The following is a 23,727-nucleotide window of genomic DNA, read 5'->3' as shown; positions in this document are numbered from 1 at the left end:
CCGATATATGAAAATCAGTTAGGACGAAAAGGGTGAGCATGACCTGTTCAGAAATGCAGCCATTAATCGCGCGGTAAAGGTTTGCTTTAAGCAGTGGGTGCGCTACGCTATAGTAACCTTCTCATAAATGTTCACACAGTGCAGTCTCAAAATTTCGTCACATGGTACACACGAGCTTCTATCTTAGTGCAACCTTTACAGATCATGCATGTCATTAGTAAACGTGATGAGGTATTAACGGTTAATCCTTTGAACAAAGTATTTTGTTTTTACATAGGCACGCCATCTCCAGATATGGGATGTAAATCAATCTCAGTCAACGTTTTATCCATTCAATCCGAAATCCGAAAATACTTTCAATGCAGGGATACTTTTTTCATTAAGCTAAACCATCAGGGGTATTTCCAAATAACGACATCCGATGAGCTTCGACTTTTCGTTTTGTTTGTTTGTTTAGGTTGAAGAAATTAATTAACATGAGTCCTTTGTAAAATCGAAATCTTCATAAATCACAGGTAACCAATCAGTGTTCAGAAATGCGTATAGATATTACCTCAAAGTTTATTTACGCTGTCCTTACAGACTTTAGCCTAGTCCCTTGTCACGCTCAGCGTTAGCCAGCAAATCGACTGACGGGTACGGGTACGAGACCTAGCGGGTACGAAAGCCTAATTGGGCCACTTTGGTAGCATTAATTTACTCTAATTTTAATCGGAATTTCTCGTTTTTCAATTATTTTCTCGTTAATTTTTTTAAATAAATTTGAAATAACGAGAAAATAATTGAAGTAACGAGTAAAAACTCAAAATTTCGTGTTTTTTAAACAAAAAAGAATTAACGAGAAAATAACCGAAGTAACGAGAAAAACCTCGAAGCAGCGAGAAAATAATGATATAACGAGTAAATAATTGAAGTAAAGAGAAAAAAATCTTTTCGAGTTTTTGAAGTAAAATTGAAGAAACGAGGAAATAATTGAAATAACGAGTAAACACTCGAAGAAACGAGAAAATAATTGAAAATACGAAAATATAATCAAATAATCGAAATGAGGAGAAATTTCGATGTGAAGAAATATATATGCAACCAAAGTGGCACCATTAGGCTTTTGTAAGCGGGCAGTGTTAGACAACCGGGTAGAAACTACAGATAAGGGCCACTTCAATATTTGCGCTCTTCTCGCTGTTAGGTATAGCTGCAATGAGAAGAAGCCGTGTGTCTATCACTGCATAACTGCAACCAGATATTCCGCTTGGCGAGGCCCGCAGTGAATGTGTAAACTAGCACAGTCGTATACATAATATGGGTATATATACACCGCTTGTGTTGCTTACAGTGGTGGCTGCATAAAGAGGACCCTCAAAACTAGGTTAAATCTTTCAGGACACATTTTATCTTGTGATTCGGCGTCTTTATCACCATGGAGGACTACAGCATCTACACAGGAAAAACGAAGACGTTTTCCGTCGTCGACTATGTCCTTTTTGGCCTCACATTACTTATATCTACGGGTATTGGACTGGGGTACGCCATCATTGACCGAAAGAAACTAAGTTCCAAGGAGTACCTGTTTGGGGGTCGCCAGATGTACGTTATACCCGTGGCGTTGTCGCTGCTGGTGACGTTTTTGTCGGCAGTGACCTTGCTAGGGACGGCGGCCGAGATGTACATTTACACGACAATGTTTTGGTATCTGTGTTTATCGTTTGTATTTGCGATTGTCCTCTCAGCCGTACTATTCGTCCCATTCTTCTACAACCTGCGCGTCACGAGTGTATTCCAGGTAAGATTTCCACGCACTGTTATTAATAAATTTTCTATCTGTCTGTCTGCCTGTCTGTCTATCTGTCTGTCTGTCTGTCTGTCTGTCTGTCTCAAGTGTATTCCAGGTCAGGTTTCAACATACTGTTATTGAGCAATTGTCTGTCTGTCTGACTGTCTGTCTTAAGTGTATTTAAAGTCAGGTTTCAACATACTGTTATTGAGCAATTGTCTGTCTGTCTGACTGTCTGTCTTAAGTGTATTTAAAGTCAGGTTTCAACAAACTCTTATTGAGCATTTGTCTGTCTGTCTGTCTGTCTGTCTGTTTTTCTGACTGTCTGTCTCAATTGTATTCAAAGTCAGGTTTCAACATACTGTTATTGAGAAATTGTCTGTCTACCTGTCTGTCTGTCGGTCGGTCTATCTGTCTGTCTGTCACAAGTGCATTCGAGGTCAGATTTCAACATACTGTTTTTAAGAGATTGTCTGTCTGTCTCTCTCCCACAAGGGTATTCCAGGTCAGGTTTCAACATACTGTTATTGAGCAATTGTCTGTCTGTCTGTCTGTCTGTCTGACTGACTGTCTGTCTGTCTCAAGTGTGTTCAAAGTCAGGTTTCAACATACCGTTATTGAGCATTTGTCTGTCTGTCTGTCCGTCTGTGTGACTGACTGTCTGTCTCAAGTGTATTCAAAGTCAGGTTTCAACATACCGTTATTGAGCAATTGTTTGTCTGTCGGTCTGACTGACTGTCTGTCTCAAGTGTAGTCAAAGTCAGGTTTCAACATACCGTTATTGAGCAATTGTCTGTCGGTCTGTCTGTCTGACTGACTGTCTGTCGCAAGTGTATTCAAAGTCAGGTTTCAACATACCGTTATTGAGCAATTGTCTGTCGGTCTGTCTGTGTGACTGACTGTCTGTCTCAAGTGTAGTCAAAGTCAGGTTTCAACATACCGTTATTGAGCAATTGTCTGTCGGTCTGTCTGTCTGACTGACTGTCTGTCGCAAGTGTATTCAAAGTCAGGTTTCAACATACCGTAATTTAGCAATTGTCTGTCTGTCTGACTGACTGTCTGTCTCAAGTGTGTTCAAAGTCAGGTTTCAACATACCGTTATTGAGCAATTGTCTGTCCGTCTGTCTGTCTGTCTGACTGTCTGTCTCAAGTGTATTCAAAGTCAGGTTTCAACAAACCGTTATTGATCAATTGTCTGTCTGTCTGTCTGACTGTCTGTTCGTCTCAAGTGTATTCAAAGTCAGGTTTCAACATACCGGTATTGAGAAATAACAATTATTTTCCAAGTGAGGTTTCACCATTCTAAAGTAATTGCATTTATCTACTATCTTAGACGAACTGCTCAAACAAAATATATGACATGTTGGAATGACGCGTTTCAGTATTCAAATCTTCTATATGTAATGGTCTCATCATTGGCGTCAGCTTGAAGCATGGCATGACACATTTCAATTTACAATAGTTACAAGGTACCAAGGTGTAAGCAAAATATTCACATATATACACGTTTATATTATGTATTAAGTCAACTGGTTACTTAAATGGGTCTTGTTGGTTAATTGTTGATGATAATCTGTTGTTGTTTGATAACAATGATCAAAACAATAAGAAAACCCCTTTGATATCAGTTTCACCATCAGCCTCAATAGGATCTCAAACTCCACCAACTTCATATAACTTTGTCTCAAAATGGACACAGTGTATCTCGTAACAGGATGTGTTCCTGATGACCCGCACATCGTAAATTAATGAGATGTAAATACATTGCATATTAATATTCATTTGCTTCATTGATGGTTGTTTCAGTATCTAGAAATGAGGTTCAACAAAACTGTCAGGACATTTGCAGTGATACTCTTCCTGATCCCAACTGTGAGTTTTTAAAACGCATTTCACAGAAATGGAATGCGATTTTAGTATTCAAGAGTAATATGCTATATTCCCGAGAGTTCATATCTACATGTATAAATGGTATTAAATACAGTTAAACGAACGTTGAAGTAAAGTACAAATTATATTATTTCATACAACAGTGACAAAACAAAACATATCTGCTTTTCTAAAGACACACGCCGTGGTAACTGGAATACTGTTCATGATCAAAGCGGTGTTAAACTCACTCACACACACACTCTAGGACCGCACAACAACTCGAAGGTTTGTGTACTGCACGTATGCATGCATATGTTTAGATGTTGATAGTCCAACGTTATTAACTTGGTTCTTAATCTGACAAGAAGGCTCAATGAACATCATAGCCAGTCACATGTTCGCAGGCAATGAACATCATAGCCAGTCACATGTTCGCAGGCAATGAACATCATAGCCAGTCACATGTTCGCATGCAATGAACATCATAGCCAGTCACATGTTCGCAGGCATTGAACATCATAGCCCGTCACATGTTCGCAGGCAATGAACATCATAGCCCGTCACATGTTTGCAGGCATTGAACATCATAACCCGTCACATGTTCGCAGGCAATGAACATCATAGCCCGTCACATGTTCGCAGGCATTGAACATCATAGCCAGTCACATGTTCGCAGGCAATGAACATCATAGCCAGTCACATGTTCGCAGGCAATGAACATCATAGCCAGTCACATGTTCGCAGGCAATGAACATCATAGCCAGTCACATGTTCGCAGGCATTGAACATCATAGCCAGTCACATGTTCGCAGGCAATGAACATCATAGCCAGTCACATGTTCGCAGGCAATGAACATCATAGCCCGTCACATGTTCGCAGGCAATGAACATCATAGCCAGTCACATGTTCGCAGGCAATGAACATCATAGCCAGTCACATGTTCGCAGGCATTGAACATCATAGCCAGTCACATGTTCGCAGGCAATGAACATCATAGCCAGTCACATGTTCGCAGGCAATGAACATCATAGCCCGTCACATGTTCGCAGGCATTGAACATCATAGCCAGTCACATGTTTGCAGGCAATGAACATCATAGCCAGTCACATGTTCGCAGGCATTGAACATCATAGCCAGTCACATGTTCGCAGGCAATGAACATCATAGCCAGTCACATGTTCGCAGGCAATGAACATCATAGCCAGTCACATGTTCGCAGGCAATGAACATCATAGCCAGTCACATGTTCGCAGGCATTGAACATCATAGCCCGTCACATGTTCGCAGGCAATGAACATCATAGCCCGTCACATGTTTGCAGGCATTGAACATCATAACCCGTCATATGTTCGCAGGCAATGAACATCATAGCCCGTCACATGTTCGCAGGCAATGAACATCATAGCCCGTCACATGTTCGCAGGCAATGAACATCATAGCCAGTCACATGTTCGCAGGCATTGAACATCATAGCCAGTCACATGTTCGCAGGCAATGAACATCATAGCCAGTCACATGTTCGCAGGCAATGAACATCATAGCCAGTCACATGTTCGCAGGCATTGAACATCATAGCCAGTCACATGTTCGCAGGCAATGAACATCATAGCCAGTCACATGTTCGCAGGCAATGAACATCATAGCCCGTCACATGTTCGCAGGCAATGAACATCATAGCCCGTCACATGTTCGCAGGCAATGAACATCATAGCCAGTCACATGTTCGCAGGCATTGAACATCATAGCCAGTCACATGTTCGCAGGCATTGAACATCATAGCCAGTCACATGTTCGCAGGCATTGAACCATTGAGACACGAAGGTACTCAAATGTCACCATTTCTTTCCATTTCAGATAGTATACATTGCCTTTGTATTGTACGCCCCTACCCTTGCATTTAATGCAGGTAAGTGGACAGAGTGTATCTTCTAGCAAGCAAGTTTTTCCATGTTCTTTCGCATAGGATAAACATTACTATCATATGACAGATTGTATATAGATTCTTATCGATGGTATCCCGATATTCCTTATATATATTTATTCCATATATATTATATTTATGATACGAAAAACACGAGTGTGAAAATGTCTATTGATATTACCAACACGTAATGCTACTCGTGTTTCTTGGGCATGTTATTGTGTTAATATCACCTGACAAAGCGCACAGTACCAGATGGCTTTGCAATTGACTTTCGAAAGCTTTTCTGAAATCAACAGTCCCCACCAATATGTAAAACCATTGTCATTCATAAACAAATGCATGTGATTTCCTTGTGTATTCTTTTCAGTGACAGGACTTAACCTTTGGGGCTCGGTCGTTGTTATAGGAGCTATAGTTACCGTTTATACAGCACTCGTAAGTAGTTGAAGTTAATTATATTAATGTCTTTCTCGTGTTTAGTTAGAAGTCTTTTCTATACAGTCACAGACCTTATGGCTTTGGCATGCACGTGATGTTTGTCTTTCATAGTTATTCAAACACCCCTGGGGGCACGGGTGGCCCAGTCGTCTGAGGCGCCGCGATTCGCTGTGCAGAGTTGCCTTCCCTTGGACACGCCAGAAACCTATGATTGTGGTTTCGAATCCCGGTTCGCCCCGATTATGTTTCTAGGTTTGTCAGTACCATACCCGTGCTCGAGGGTTTCACCGAAGTGGTAAACGTCTGAGACCTGCATCACTTGGGGCTTTCCTCCCACATTAAGCTGTCACGCCGTGATATAACTGGAATACTGTTAAAAGCGACGTTTAACCCAACTCACTAACTCACTCAAACACCCCTGCTTAATCGTTATTGATGACTGGTCTTGCTCTCCAGGTGGTATATATGAAGGGTATTATGAGATGTCCTCCACATGTCCGCCGTCATATACCTGGAATATTGCTGAGTGCGGCGTTAAACAACAAACCAACCAACCTCCACATTTATACCATGAAACTTTAGGAAAGCTTCACTAAGACCTTGAATGCTGTAACGTCCAAATTTGAAAAAATAAAGTTATGACAACAGTGTTGTTCAAGTAGTTAGCTCATATAAATACTTGGGATTGAGGATTGGACCAAAACATATATAGATCAAAGCTTGTCTACAGTGTCGACCCTTGAAGATCCTGGTTAGAATCGGTCTCCAGCAACCCATGCTTGCCGTAAAAGGTGACTATGCTTGTCGTAAGAAGCGATTAACGGGATCGGTTGTTCAGGCTCTCTGACTTGGTTGATGCATGTCATCGTATCCCAATTGCGTGGATCTATGCTCATGATGTCAATCACTGGATTGTCTGGTCCAGACTCGCTGAGAGCGGCGTTAAACAACAAACCAACCAACCAACTGAACAATCCACTAAAGCCAATTTCACAATAAAATCACTTGTTAGAATATATGCTTTACCTAAGTATGGGGATTTAGAGAAATGGAAAAGATAGAAATTGTACATAGGTCATTTTGCTTTTTCATAATGTCAGAAGATCATTGTCTATGTGGAATGTGATAGACATCCATTATATGTCTCATATAAATTGTATCGAATACAGGTTGAAATTAACAATACCTTTACCCCAATCAAGTTTATCAAATGTTAAGACAGCTATGCGACTGTAACCGCCCTAGATAAATGGGCATCTCTTATCAAACATATGCATGCTCTATGATTCCATGATTGTTTAATACCTTTAGACAGAGACTTACTAATTGGCTTTGCAGAATTTGCAGTCAGAACTTTCTGATACAGAAAGTCGTTACTCATGCTTGAAGTGTATAGTTACGTCATAGTCAACCCCCCACCCATCCACTTCACATTCCCACCGTCCACCCCACCCCCTATTCGTTATTAATGGTCTTGTTCTCCAGGGTGGCATGAAGGCTGTGTTGTGGACTGACACTTTCCAAGCGGCAGTGATCGTTGCAGGGTTGTTGGCTGTTCTTATCCAAGGTTCCATCGTCATGGGTGGCTTCAAGAACGCCTGGGACATTGCTGTTAACGGGTCAAGGATCAACTTCCAGGAGCAAGTTTACTATCAGAATCCTTTATCGCGCATATGATATGAGTGAGTGAGTGAGTGAGTGGATGATGTTTGACGCCACTGTCAGCAATATTCCAGTTGTGTCGTAGTATGAGAATAGTGCTACGCCATCAGGATGTGGTGACACGCAATCAGGCTCGTCACAGAGCCTGCCCACTAGACACACATCATGTTAGTCTGCTTTTATAACAAACAGGAAGTAATTGGGACATATTCTGACCCGGAACCGCCACAGGAAGGCATGTGATAAGACTTTATTGGTTACACAGGGTTTCCAGTTAAAACGTCTAACGTGGCTCCGGTATTATTTCATATAGCGAACACATGGTTTCAAAAAATGTGTTTACGTTGTATTCAAATAAACGTTATTCGCCTCATATCTTTTCGAATCCCTCATATCTTTATGATCTGATTTAATCAAATACAAATACGAGCATCCACGTTCTTGCCTTGTTTGAGTTTGGAAGAACATGAATATGAATATTACCCATGAAGGAAGAATGACCGTGTGTAATAACATTCCGATATTTACACATTAAGTGCATTTAGCGATTCCCAATGCTGAAGACATAATACGTCACAGTGATTTATTGTTAAGAAAAATACGATATTTCGTCATCCATTGTTAATGACGTCACAAATTGATAACATGACGTTATCTTAACAATAAGCTTACTTCAGTGACATTTCTCAGTTTTTCCTACGTTTTTCTTCATTTTCTCTCTTAAAAGTTAATATTTAGAATTACCTCCCCGGAACTCGGAATAAATGAATATCGGTCCCTCGTGAATGAACGTTGTTAGTCCCTTGCCTCTACAAACATCTTTCACTCGGGACAGATACTCTAGTAATTGATCCAAGGTCGCTAATTAAGTGTGGTGCTACATGTATTTCTTAAAACGTACTACTGCAACGCAAGGCGATGGGACTAGGAGAGGGAGGTGGCGACGATGCCTAAGTGATTGTGAAATGTACATGTGTTATGAAATTAGAAATGATCTCTTATATGTCCAACGACCTATATCTCTCCAGCTTCAACCCCGACCCAACAACTCGACACTCCTTCTGGACCGTAGTGATTGGTGGTGGTTTCACCTGGCTGAGTCTCTATGGCGTGAACCAGGCCCAAATCCAGAGAGCACTCTCCTGTCCGTCCCCATGGAAGGCTCAGCTGTAAGAAATCACCTTTTTGATATGCTGAATGAGTGCTCGAGTGAGCTGTATTGGCATATTAGCAGATTAAAATCACCTGTAGCATCAAGCTGACACGCCGTGATATAACTGAAATACTGTTCAAACCGGAATTAAACCCAACTCACACACCCTTTCAACAGTTTTTTCAGTTGAATCCCCTTGTGTGAGAATAATGTGGGGAACAGCCCAAAGTGACGCAAACCGAACACGAGATCAGTGCTGAATGACCAAGGATCATAATCCCACGAATCCATGAGCACTGGATCAGGACACGTCAAAGGGACACAACTACTTACATCGAATCGGAACACAATAGGACTTGCTATCATTTCACCTCCCATTTACAGAGCTCTTCTGGTTAACCTACCAGGACTTATCATCATCGTCAGCATGTGTTGCATGATCGGCATCGTCATGTACGCCTTCTACGCCGACTGTCATCCGCTGAAGTTCAACAACCTCATCGTCAGCCCAGATCAGGTAAACGTGACTGAACCTTCCAGTAAAGGATGGAAGAGAATTGTTATATGATATCGGCACCTGCCTTTGATAGTGCGTGAATGAATGCTGTTTAACGCCGCAGTCAGCAATGGTTCCATTTATGACGATAGACTATAAATAATCGAGTCTGTGTGATACAAACCGGTGGTTGGTTTTATGAGCAGCACATCACGCCGTCATGTTTCGTTCCATTTTGCAGCTGCTGCCTCTGTTTGTCATGGACATCCTGAGCCACATCCAGGGTTTGCCCGGAGTGTTTGTCTCATGCGTCTTCAGCGGAAGTCTCAGGTAGAGGAATTACCATTGCCAAAAACTTACACAACTATGGCGAAACTTCGTTACTCCGAGCCCCGTTGATTCGGAAAACCCACCTCCTTGGCCATTACTACTGGGAACCCTTACATGTATACAAAGTGACATTACATTAAAATGCAAGCTTTTGATTGGTTAAGGAGTGGCCAATTATTTTCCATGTAATCTGGTTTTATCAACCCCGCTCAGAAATCAATCATAACATACCTTTAGTAACTTGGTTTATCTTGCAAATTTATCGTGGAGCTGAAATGAACTGAATGAGTGAGTTAAAATTTTAAGTCACATCGGCAATATTTCAGCCATATCGTGACCTGAAATGAACTGATTATCCGAATGCATTAAAGGGAAGCTCGCCGGTTCGTTGCGTTGTCTGCGCTCATTGATACTTCGGACATTTATCCGGGTATGTATGATAGCATGTTGGTGAGTAAATTCGCTGTATGGTGTGATGTACACTGTGTCCAACGACTCGGGGAACGTAGGCTCACATAACAAAAGCAATACTAATGATAATTGTAATAATCTGGAAATAATAATAATCCGGTAATATTCTTTTCCGAATGTTATTTTAGGGTCGTGGCTTTTGCAGTATTGACATTGAAACAATCTTCTTTCTGTATCAATCTCTGATCATCGTATACCAATTGTGGTCTATACCCGGCAACTGTAACCACGAAGAACAGTGGGGAGAGGATTATAATGGTTGTGTACATGAAAAAAATAAGGTCACTTTGCTGTGTTTCATTACACCCGATTTCCTGAAAAATGTAATTAAAAAGTCCAAATCTAATACGGCGCCAGGGGCTGATAGTATTCGAACCCGGTATTGGAAACTGTTCCCATGTGTTCAAACGCATTTACTTCACTGTTTAAATTATCTTGTGGATAGAGGGGATGTTAAGCCTTGGTTGTGCAAAAGTCGAACAATACTTCTCCCAAAGAAAGGTGATTTGGCTGATCCTAAAACCTACCGCCCTATTACTTGTCTGAACACACAATACAAAATATTTACAGGGTGTCTCACAGATCTTGTGACATCATACTGCGCTTCCAATGACATTATTTATATGGAGAAGAAAGACGCCAGAAAGGGATGCTGGGGTTGTAAGGATCAATTGCTAGTTCAGAAAATTATCCTTGAAGAGGCTAAAACTTACCACAGTAACCTCTCAATGTGTTGGACACACTAGAGAAAAGCTTAATATGATTCTGTGCCTCGCGAATGGATTTTGATGTCACTGGAATGTATTGACCTCCCCGAGCGACTTCTTGTTTCACTCAAGTCTTTAATGAATTGCTGGTCATCTCAACTTGAGATGTTTTCGAAGGGACAGGTAATGACTTCGGAACCCATTTCTATTAGAAGAGGAATGTTTCAGGGCGATTCTTTTAGCCCTTTGCTTTTCTGTTCGTCACTAAATCCTTTAAGCCTTTTGCTTAGCATAGTAGAAGGTTATCATCCGGGACCTCCTCAACACATATCCCGAACGCTCCTTACTCATCTCCTTTACATGGATGACTTATTGCCAATGGAGGACCCTTACTCAAAAAACAGATTCTCCTTATCGAGTCCTTTCCAATGATATCAGCATGACCTTTGGACTTGACAAATGCAACAGGTAGATCAGAGGATCAGTCAGTTTAAGGGGTTCTGTACTGCTGGCCCGTACAGAAATGATCTTGTCCCTATTTTGGATAAATCCAATGAAATCATTGATATAATTGAATTGAATTTTCTGTCCCTCTTAAAAATTAATGTGATTGACAACATTCAGGAAAAACATCGCTAATATGCAGATCTCGCGTTGGAAAAGTCACGCTTGCATCCCAAGTTCTAAGTCGTCTGATTCCCCATTGTTCTGGTGCCTCACATTTTAACACCTCCCAGTCTGTTGACTGACACCAGGGGAGTACCCGTGTTTGCTGTCAGGAATACAGCCCTTCTAACAATCTGGTAAATGTAGAAGGCTGCAGTGTTGGGGAGTCTTCACATTCTCCAAAAAGTCCTGACTGGGTTTGACTAGGCAGCGCTTCCTTGGAGAAGACCCATTCACTGTCTGGGCTGTGTGTAGAGGGTGCAATTTGTCTAATAATATTAATGTAGCAATAATGTAGCTTTGCAATACACTTCATACCTGTTCAACAACATGACATTGCACTGTGGATCTTCTGTCTTTAAGATGTGTGTCTATGTCAATTTAGTACCACATATGCCACATTGTCTGCTAGTATTCATGAAATTGAAATATTAAAATATGTTACAGCACTCTGTCATCCACTTTGAACGCTCTGGGTGCTGTCATACCTCATGATCTGATTCAACCATTTTGCTGTAAGAAAATGTCTGATAGGAATATGACCATTCTCTCCAAAGTCACGGGTAAGTGTCCATTCTGTGTTCAAAGTCAATGCCCCCTTTGGATGTAAAGCGCAGAGTCACTTGTATTGTGCTGTTGTTCACAACACTATCCTATTGGTTAAATTTGTCTATAGTAAAGTATATGTGCTTCAATGCACAGCGGTGTGACACATGCTTTTTATGTACTTTACAGTGTTCGTAATGGGTGGCGTGACAATAGCTTGTGCATTTGGCGTGGCCCAGTTGGGGAGCGTCCTTCAGGTAAAACGATATCTTAATATGTGTTGGATCTTGTTCTCTTTTAAGGAACAGCAGTAACCTTTTTCTTTTCGGTAAATCTTGTACTCATGTAAACACAGAAAAAGTCCTTGATAACCACGAATTTCCAACTATGGTAGTCACGTTGTATATAATATCTTCTAAATGTAAACGTTCATTGATACTGCTTAATATTGAAAAAAGTGTCACTTTAAAGTGTCACACACCAGTTAGTGTATGATTTCAATCAGTTTTTTTGCAATTCAGGCAACGTATGCTGTAACAAGCGTTGTGGGTGGGCCAATGTTCGGAATGTTTGTTTTGGGAATGTTCTTCCCGTGGTCGAACTCCTGGGTAAGCTACGTTCTGATATTATACAATAATTTAAGAATATATTTATTAAACATTTAAATTATTTATATAATTGAAAGATGCATTGTTTAATTTAAGAATGTATTGAACATTATATATATATAATTTCAGCAAGCCGTGAAATTGCGTTGGCGTTAATTACGGCTAAACAAAAGTGTTTTTATGAGCATATGAAAGCAAAACAAGTGTGTTCATGAATATTTATTGAAAGATGCATTCTTTAATTTAAGAATGTATTGAATATTATATATATATATATATATATATATATATATATATATATATATATATATATATATTTCACGGCTTGCTGAAGATCAACGTCTGTTTGTTTGCTGCAAACATGATAGGCGCAAAACGAAGTTGCCAGATATATTAATGTTCATCGAAACACATTTAAGTCACAATATCATCTCGTTGGAGCAGGGGAGCTCTTGACTTGCCACGGGCCGGTTGTCCACGTGTCCCGTCACGTCAACAAGACAACCATATTGGGTACCATACCGGTACCAAGATCACACACAATATTAACATATTAATTCAGTTGTAACACCACCCCTCGCTTAGGGCGTGTCGTTCTGTCTACTGTTACCAGGTGTAGGATTGGTCAATGAATTTGTTATCATAAAGCATTGATCGGACGAATGGCCAAATATTATGTTGTTATGTTCAATTATAACTCAACATTTGCACCTGTTTATGTGAAACACAGTTATCCACTTAATAGCAGGAAAGCCTTCATGCTTTCTTAACTTCTTTTAGTGGTTGATGAAATTGCTGTGATGAACAAGGACAAGTTGTTGTTGATAAACAACTTTATTACAAGAGAGACAACCTATGGGTGTAGATTTTCACACATTTAACACCACGTGCTCAATTGTAATCAAGACGGTTTTTCATGCATGAGAACATGTCTTTGTTAATCGTATTCCAAATGAAAAATAGCAATGTGATTTCACACAAGATTCAAAATGATCTCATCTACAGATGTTAAAATACCGCAGAACTGCACTGCCCCACCAAGAAGCAGTAAATGTTTTAATGAACTGAGTTTGTTTTGTACTACTTGCGCGCGAGAGTGTAATTCAAATATTTCATAATGAAAGTGTGCATAGGCAAGCCCTGCCATGACATCATATCAGCACCAATAAGGTATTATACAAAGAAGTCGATCTCAATCTATTGTACTGAGTTACTGACGTTACTATTGCAGGGTGCCATTGCTGGCACTCTTACGTCTCTCGCGATCATGCTATGGATCTGCATAGCGGCGTTCGTCAATAGAGCATTTAATGCCATTCCATCTGCCACGTCTGTTATCGGCTGCAACTGGAACATCACTACAACGACGATGACGACACTCGCTACCACCATGTCCACCATGAACTCAACTGAGGCTGTTGGTCTTCCTCCGACACCAAAGTCAAGGTCAGACAGTATTATACTGACATACATGTATAGTGTTTAAAATATGAACGTTAGAAATAAGATATCGATTTTCGATACATTTTAAAAAAACATTTATTCAGTACGAGAACGTTCTTTGATATCCATAATGAAGAAGAGTTTCATGCCATAAATTCTCCTGTGGTTTTAGGGAAACGTGTCAAAGGTGAAAATAAACTGGGTTACATACATATATGATGTGATTAAAACCAACACGTCAGTACACAATATATCGGCTCATAAGCCAGTGTAATATTAATACATACGAATAACTAGTCCGACATGTAAACTATTGTGCATGAGCGATTGCAGTTCCCTTAAGCTTCAACGCCGTATTGTTTCACCAGTGACCCCTTCTATCCGCTGTACACGTTGTCGTATTTGAACTACACCCCGACGTCAGTGGCAATTGTAGTGATTGTTGGGCTCATCGTCAGCTTCATCACAGGTAACTAAGTATATATTTGTTATCTTGTTTGTGAGGAGCTTGATTCTTTTTGAGGGGTGGGTTCCATCGATGCTGACTTCAAATGGCACAATCAAGCAACACAATGTTGGAATGCCTATTGGTAGAAATAGTTAATAAAAAATGTAATTGATAGAGAAAATTAAGGATGCGAACGTTGAGCATTGTATCCATAACAACATTATTTAAATTTGCAACATGTTTCACGTTGTTAACATTGAAGGATGATATTGACATGTGTCAGCTGTATGTTTTAGTGCTTCTCTCCTTCACAAATAATCAAATATTACTTTCGCCTACATGTTATTATAATGCAGGATGTACATGTATATCTGATCGTACCGAGATAGTATAATACTTTCAAAACCCAACGGAAGTTACGTATACACTTACCATAATAAATGCATTTTAATATTTAAATGTTTTATCAAAATTAGAATAAAGACATTCAAATAATCAGTTTAGGGGCGTGGCATTTTGAGTGTTGACCTTACAATGACCCCCTTGATTGACATCTACTTCCATTTCCTCCAACACCACATAAAGCAGGAATATTGCTGAGTGCGGCGTTAAACAACAAACAAACAAACATACAAACAACGCAATGTATAACTAGACAGTTCAACATCTAAAGTTACACTTTTCGAACCAATTCGCTGAATTCTATTACAAATATATGAGACAGGGGACTGAAAAGTACAGAGCATAACAACGAATCAAAATTTTGAATCAAAGCCGGGATTTAACCAGATTTTTTAAATGGGAAAGTAGATGCCCTTACTTCGCATATGCCGCCTGTATAGGAACAAACTAGTAACAAATGGGTAGTTACAGGAAATACCTAGAAGGTGTTGGATCATGCGTGTAAAATACAGGAAGCGCCTGTCAAACAAGGTTTGTTGCTTTGTTTGTTTGCTGTTTAACGCCGCCCTCCGCGATGGTCCAGCTTTATGACGGTGGTCTGTAAAGAATCAAGTCTGGACTATCTGGTGATTGACATCATGGGCATTGATCTACGCAGTTGGGATACGATGATCAAAGAGATTGATACGGAATGAGGATTATTTCAAGGTCAATACTGCAAAGGCCGCGACCTTATACTTATATACGGATATATCCGATCAAAAATTATAATCATTATTATTACTATTATCCTTATTATTATTATTATTATTATTATTATTATGTAAAACTAGCAAATTATTTTTGTATACAATGACTGCATTCACTCGAGTATAGTAGAATACAAAAGCATTATTTGATTCTTTTAAGGAAAAACGGATCCTAAAACCCTGGACCCTCGTCTGATCTGCCCTCTTTTTGACCGCCTCTTCCCCTGTTTGCCGGAGATGATACTCCGACCTCTCAGATTTGGAATCAATCAAGAAGGGGTATGCTTTTATAGGATTCTTTGATGAATTTTGAAAATGATGGATTTTGTTTAGTGAGATTTAAACAAATAATTTGAAGACCGCGTCATTGTCAAAAGGCATTTCGAAATAATGATATTAACAATGATAGGTTACAAGGTGCAGAATCGAGGTTACTCCAATTTTCAAAGTATGTGTGGCAGTACATTTTGGGCAATACACTCGACTGAGAGAATAAATTTCAAGTTTTGATATTTGGTGCTTTTCTGTAGCCTACACTGCCATCATAATGAGCGACGTTATGTCATAGCGAATTAGAAGGAAAGCTGATTGTGCCCACTCCACGGCTAATCAGTAAAGCAAACAAGCAAATCCGGAGTCGGGGTCCCTAAGGCAATCTGGCGTCGTCTTCAACACCCATCTGGCAGCTCCTGCGACGCCACTGATACCAAGTAGCTTCGCCTTCCCCTTGGAACTATCACGGAGAGGGAGTACCTGCCGCAGGGGACAACAACAGGCCGTCCACATCAAGTCCCGTGCCCTGGAGACGAAACTCCAGCGTCGCCTCACAGCTACGGCACAAAACGGGAAGCAGGTGTCTCACCGTGAACAGCCAAGATAGATTGTCCCAGACCATGGCACCAGGGCGTGCTTCAGACTGTCTCACCGTGAACAGCCAAGTTAGATTGGCGTAGACCATGGCACCAGGGCGTGCTTCAGACTGTCTCACCGTGAACAGCCAAGTTAGATTGGCGTAGACCATGGCACCAGGACGTGCTTCAGACTGTCTCACCGTGAACAGCCAAGTTAGATTGTCGTAGACCATGGCACCAGGGCGTGCTTCAGACTGTCTCACCGTGAACAGCCAAGTTAGATTGTCGTAGACCATGGCACCAGGGCGTGCTTCAGACTGTCTCACCGTGAACAGCCAAGTTAGATTGGCGTAGACCATGGCACCAGGACGTGCTTCAGACTCTGTGGTTTCATATATGTATCCGGATTTGCTTGTTGTCTGCTTAATGAACATAGGTTTACATTTACCATGTCCTTTAAACCAGATCTTCACCTGTATTACAGGGATAACCATTAATTAAAATCACATGTACATGTAATCAAAATGGTTATCTTTACAGAAATACGACCTTGATACCACACCGGTGGTAAATGGCCATGCATCAAAGTTCCCAGAGATGACTACAACACCTTATGTGGCTGATCGTAAACAGGAAAATGGAGATGGCAATTTTGCAAGCAAACATGGCGTCAACAACATTGCATTTACAGATCATGACATTATTTCTATTCGGCTGTAATAGAGGCAAGCGTGTCTCCTCCCAGATGCATCTAGTACTTATCTTTATCCAATTAATTACTTTGTTCATCTTTAACTTTTACACCAAGTATGGTATATTATTAGCCAGCGTTTACGGTCCATACGTTTAATTGTGTTTACCATTTCAAGTTAAATTGACTTTTAATTTCCCATTTATTGTTGAGGCGTATTTACTGCCCGTTTCCACCTTTGTATTATCATAGGTAGTTTATGCATATAGATATATAGGTACGAACATGTTCAACCCATACCTATTTTAGAGATACATACTCTTCCAATCGAGAATATTATCTTAATTTTCAACCTAATTTCAGGATGTATACTACCTCATTGCATCTGCACATATGACTAACATAGTGTATTTTAGATTAGAATTTAAATGAATATATATAACGATTGAAGTGTTAAACAAAAGAATATTTGTCACAATGTCAACACTATAACTGAAATCAAATAGCATTGTACATAAATACTAGCATCTAAACTGAGGGGCAAAAGAAACGCCACCAAATAAATAATGGTAGTCAGTTTTCAATACATTTGCCAAACAGCACGAAAACGGTTGGTAACACATAGCTGGAATGCAACTTACCTATTCCCTGTGAACATGTGCACGGGCTTCACGTGATTTGCGAGAAAAGTGAATCTAATCACTAAAAAATGCAAAATGTCCACAAAGTTACCCGTATGAGGTGAGGTGAAATGGGGTTTAACGTCGCGTCCAAGATTATTGCACTTATATAGCGACGTGCATGCACGTGTGTGTGTGTGTGTGTGGCTGCTTGTACTAGTCCGGACTGATGCCGATTTATAGTGCTAGCACACTGAGATACCATACCGCAGTTGAACATACCCCACTCAGACACAGTGTACTGACTCCGAGCCGACCAGTCCTTGTTTTAGCCCTTTAATGCCGAGCGCCAGACAGGGTAACAACAAGTACCATCTTTTAACGTCTTTTGGTATGACGTGGCCGGGGATCGAACCCCTGACCTTCGCTCTCCGGGCGGACGCTCTACCACTAGACCACGGGGCGGTACGTTACCCGTATGAAATTCTGGCATAAAACATGAGCAGGATTGTACTCTCTCATCACATGAAACCGTTTAAAACAACGTACATGACAGCAGAGAAATTAGCGAAGAGTGCTCTTCAGCGACGAGAGTAGGTGTCAGCTCTTCAAGTCTGATGGGCGGGTTCCGAATCTACCGACGACGTGGTGAATGGACGTCACGTTGTTGCGTCCAAGAAGTGGATCCTTATGCAGGTGGTAGTGTCATGGTCTGCGGTGGCATCTGCTGGGACCAGAAGACAGATCTGGTCACCATCGACGGAAGTCTCACACCACGTCGTTACATTGATGAGGTTTTGCGGCATGTGGTGCTGCCTTTCCTGCAATTACACCCACGGGCGCTGTTTCAGCAGGACAACGCCACCCCTCACACAGCTCGGAGTCACGAGCGACTTTCTGAACGCCAACAACGTGACCGTATTACAGTGGCCAGCCAGATCACCGGACCTGTCGCCCACAGAGCACCTCTAGGACCAGCTTGGACGCAGGATTCGGAAACGTCAACAGCCGCCATTGACGAGGGATGCCTTTGCAACTGTCCTGTAGGAAGAATGACGTAGGATCTCTAATCAGGATGTTAGGAGACTCGTGTACTCAGTTCGATGTCATGTTAGGGGGTCACATCCGATATTGAGCCACGTGTGTAGCTAGGGACTTTAAAATGAGATCGACGTCGATTCTGCGGGTGTGATCTTGTCATTTTCAAATACCGTTTTTGAATAATTGTCATAAAAAAACATCAACTGTTACTAAATTTTGCGTCTGTTTTGTTTTAGACAAGAAAATTGTTTGGTAGCGTTTCTTTGGCTCGTTAGTTTATTTTATCTCTATTTTTATATATATCTAGTGTTAGTTAGTTATCTAGTGTATGTTTTCCCTGTATGGGTGACTCGCATCTACTCACAACTACTTATCTCATATTTCAACTAATTCAAAAATATTGATTCCATATATAATCACTTACGTGTTCGTGTCCTGGCAAAGAAAGCCGATTTTTTCAAACAATTAACAGAATAGAATAAAATCGGATGGTCACTTTTTAGAATAAGACTGACCATTAAACCATGAATATATAAATATAAACATAAACAATTGTTGCGGATGTTCCACATGTAGAATTTGACAGTAATGCCTCGCCCCCAGGGTCAGCTAAGTTACTTCATTCAAATAGTATATCTCACATACCTATGTCGTAAATAGTTCAACACCGTTCATGTATATTACACTTCATCAATAACGGAACGCTTGTGATTTTGCTATAGTTATGAAATGTTTAGAAGAAATAAAGAATATATCTCTGGTTTATGTCTCTCTATCAAATATCCTCTTCATTTGGAGCTGAACATGCATTTTAATGCACATTGATGCGATTATCTAAAGAATGATTTGTCATGTCCCCATTTAGCGTTATATGAGACATATTATAGCTAAAATGGATAGAATTATCATTAAAACGCCCACATGTTATCAGAAATCGGCGGAACACTGTAACTTGATAATGCCCTCATATTTCGTGACGACGGGCCATTATCACGTCCGTTGTGAGGTTACGTCATAGGGTAGGGATAGTGACGTCAGGTTTAATAGTGACGTCATCTGGTTTGTTCTATGACGTTTCCATATTTGTAAAAGTGGGTCAGTGACATTCGTGTTGATTGCAGTAAATGTTTCAAAACCGATATTGTTGTTTCTTTTTATTTCATAACAAATTCCATCCATTTCAGCTATAATAACGGTAACGTTCTTTTTCAGGGCATTATCATTTGCAGAAGCCCTCGGTCTTTTCATCTGCCCTCTTTCGTCGGGCAGTTAATGGAAAACCTCGAGCTTCTGCAAATGATAATGCCTTAAAAAAGAGCGTTACCCTTATGATATTGTTACTATTTAATATCAAATCGAGAATAGAATTAGAGTTAACATCATAATTAACATCATTATAATGATGGCACGTGGTCATGTGCACAGCGCGCAGGTCACAATTCAGGTGACGTTAAGTAACGACAGATGCGGAGAATCCTTGGACAGGTGACCGCGTTCCGGCAGTTTGACTCCTGAGAGTCCCCGGGGCTCCGGTCCTGCCCCACACTGAAACACACGTATAACAAGTGGCTTTGTTCGAAATGTGCTTCTGTTCACCTAGCAGTGAATCGGTACCCCATAGGATGAGAGGACAATGCGGTTCTTAACCTTATAAAGATTATTATTATTATTATTATTATTTATAGATTAAAATAAATAAGTTTAGCAAAGAAACTGTGTTTGTGCCAAGATTTGTGACAATGTGTTGGACAGTCGTTAAATTCATTGTATAATCTACATTTCATATTTACATTTTGATGCAAAATCACACATTGACGGTTTCGAGTGGGAAGTGACTAGTCCTGAGCAGCAAACAGAAAGCCTTCTGTTCCACTTTCAGACCAGCCGACTTCATCCAGCGAAGGATTCTGTAGGGTTGCTGATCTTCTCAATACACTGTACATAAACTCGATGCACTGGTCGTTCAGATAGCCTATCCTTGAAAACCTGAGTCTGGGCCAATTTGATATGGCACTTCGCTTGGTTGACACTCATTTCTGTCCCATCCAACAGTACAGAACCATCAACAAAGCAACACTGACATTGCTTCCTTTCCTGAAACACCAGCTGTTTGGTATGGAACAGATTGTCACGCCTGGACATGTAAATGCACAATGACTTCTTACATTCTTTCTAGCAATAATAACACCTTCCATACGATGGCCATATACTGGTATCTACATTTCCGGCATCAACAAACCACTGGAAAATGTGACTCCGGGTGTTCTCAGAATGGGTGGGCATGACCATTTACACTTTTGAGATGAACTAAAAATAGCTGGGGAAAGAACTTATATCTCCATATGGCATACTGAGAACACAAATCTCTGCTCCTGCAGATCTGATCATGACCTACAAAAAAGATCATTTCACGTGTTGTACTGAATCATTTATCAAGAAATATAATATTTAGAATCTACAAAAGTTAAAGTGTTAAGCAAGTGCATGTGGACACGAGCACTCCATAAATAAATAAAGCCTGACATGTGTATTCTGGAACAGCCTACCTTTGAGTCACACGAGAAATAAATATATAACAAAAGGTAAATACATGAACATAGTGTGTTTACATAACGTTGCTGGTCTCTCGGAGATATGAAAGGGTTAAATCTAACTTCGTTTTAAGTAGTTACTCTATGAATTTGCGTCATGGCTGAGGACTACAACTTCTACACTGGAAAGACAAAGACGTTTTCCGTCGTCGACTATGTTCTTTTCGGCCTCGCTATCCCCATAGCGGCAGGGGTCGGAATAGTGTACGCCCTCCTGGACAGAAAGAAACGCTCTTCCCATGAGTACCTGTTATTTGTGCGACAGATGTGTTATACCTGTAGTTTTGTCAATAATGTCGACGTTTATATCAGCACTGACGTTGTTGGGAACGGCGGCCGAGTTGTACACCTTCACGACCATGTACTGGTTTCTGTGTTTACCTGTTGTAGTTGCGATAATCCTCTCAATGGTAATATTCATTTCATTCTTCTACAATTGGGAATCACAAGTGTATTCCAGATGAGATCGGATTTTGTTGCATAACATACTTTTGTTTGTTTGTCTGTCTGTATGAATGTACATTTAACAGTATTAAGTTGCCCTTTGCAAACACGAGAAAGCGTCGGGAGGCACCACAAGCCCTTGTCAAGGGGAGTTATAAAATCCGCATAGAAATAATTACATTCAGATATGTACTCGATACACAACTATTCTTCAGACTGTAGTCAGATAAAATACTTGTGAATTTTTTTATTAAGATAACAACAAACGAGGGTTGGCTGAACAGTTCTGACCCTAACTACGAAAGATGTATAGTGCCCACTTCACGATTTGCATGTGTTAAGTACAATACTTTCCATGCTTGTAAGCTGCATTTGAGCCAAATACACAAGGCAGTATACGTCTGCAGTCATCAAAAGTATTCCTTGTTGATGAAAATGGACATAACTCGTTTCCGCGCTGTCATCAAGTATCTCCAAATGAAAGAACTGATTCCAACGGCCCATCATGTCGACTTCAATGGATGATACTCCTGGTGAGAGAGTTCTGAGAAATGAACTGGACATGACAAAGGTTTCAGCACGCTGGGTTACAAGGCTTCTGACTCCAGATCAGAAAGGCTCCAGTTCCATCCTCTCTTGAAAGAATGTATCTCATTTTGAAGCAGAACCACCTGATTTGGTTGAGCGAGTTGAAACCATGGGTGAGTATTGGAGACGAAGGAGGCAAAGTCTCTTCCATCCGCTGGCAAGGCGATTGCTTAGGTTTTCGGGGATTCTCCCTAAATGTCATTATGCTAATCTATGCTGGATCTGTCATAATAATACTGACCCTTAGTCATGGTTTAATTCGTTACTGGGAAAACGGATCCTAAAACCCTGATTTGTCCTCTTATTGACCGCCTATTCCCCTGTGTGCCGAGGATGATACTTATAGCATCAGATGTTGGGTGAGATTAACCAACTGTCATGATGTAATATTTCTTTATTTCCCGATGACTTTACTGCACACAAAAGCTTGATGCTTCGTGTTATAATAGCTTTATCATGTGTGTTGAGGAAATTACTTTCTTTTTGTATATGTGCCACAAGAAAGCATAACTAACAGTGAATAATAAGTTTGATTTATTACCCATAGGATGAGAAACAACCGAGTTCATAAAAATCGTGTGTGCTCCAGTGCAAATATCACTTGACGCACACCAGTGTATTGTTTACATTGTACGTCCTCCAGACGGGAGTGTTGATGTCACTGGAATCTTGTCTGACGTAAGGTCGGAATTACGTCACACTGAAAATGACCGCATAGCTAAAATTGTTGACGCCTTTCGACAATTGTGGTTTTCTAAGGCGGCCGTCGTGATCTGCGCATTTTGCTAAAGAGGTCTTCAAAAGGATGAAAAGCTGATACGCGTGCGCCCAAACATTATCTAATTCGATAATAACATTACTTCATTGCTTGAATTGGACAGACGATGTTACTGTGAGACAAATGTATTGTGATGTGTTTTGAAACGATCACGATACTGATTTAAGAAGCCATCATGTTCTTTTGTAGTTATATATTTTCAGCTGAAAAGACAGTTTGACAGTAAGTAATTCGTGATTCGTGGGTTCATTCCCACTTAACCAGCTTGTTGAAGGGATTAACAACTATGTCGAAGTGACTGCAGGCTCGATGTCTACCCATGGCAAAATGCCCAGGCAAGCTGGGAGATTAAGAGTTCTGTACCAGTGATTAAACAGTAGTGACCATGTGTTTAACTCAAAAGATGTGTCACAAAATATGATTAATGTACCGAGCA

At 40.5% G+C, this 23,727-nt stretch overlaps 1 protein-coding gene across 1 annotated transcript; it reads left to right on the top strand.

The window, feature by feature from the left end:
- Positions 1–1,261: 1,261 nt before the first annotated feature.
- On the top strand, positions 1,262–17,718 carry LOC124132788 (sodium-coupled monocarboxylate transporter 1-like). The gene is made up of 15 exons (XM_046496913.2): positions 1,262–1,780; positions 3,578–3,643; positions 5,499–5,550; positions 5,936–6,003; positions 7,492–7,646; positions 8,697–8,837; positions 9,206–9,338; positions 9,559–9,647; positions 11,939–12,054; positions 12,227–12,294; positions 12,559–12,645; positions 13,877–14,091; positions 14,457–14,557; positions 15,848–15,966; positions 17,079–17,718. The coding sequence occupies exons 1-15, from the start codon at positions 1,418–1,420 to the stop codon at positions 17,256–17,258; spliced, it is 1,953 nt and encodes a 650-aa protein (XP_046352869.2). The 5' UTR covers positions 1,262–1,417; the 3' UTR covers positions 17,259–17,718.
- The last annotated feature ends 6,009 nt before the right edge of the window (positions 17,719–23,727 follow it).

This window comes from Haliotis rufescens, unplaced genomic scaffold (assembly GCF_023055435.1).
Source record: "Haliotis rufescens isolate VD_foot unplaced genomic scaffold, xgHalRufe1.0.p SCAF_11, whole genome shotgun sequence".
NCBI classification, from domain to species: domain Eukaryota; kingdom Metazoa; phylum Mollusca; class Gastropoda; order Lepetellida; family Haliotidae; genus Haliotis; species Haliotis rufescens.
The sequence above is the reverse complement of the archived record's forward strand: the minus strand, read 5'-3'. Positions and strand labels throughout refer to the sequence as shown.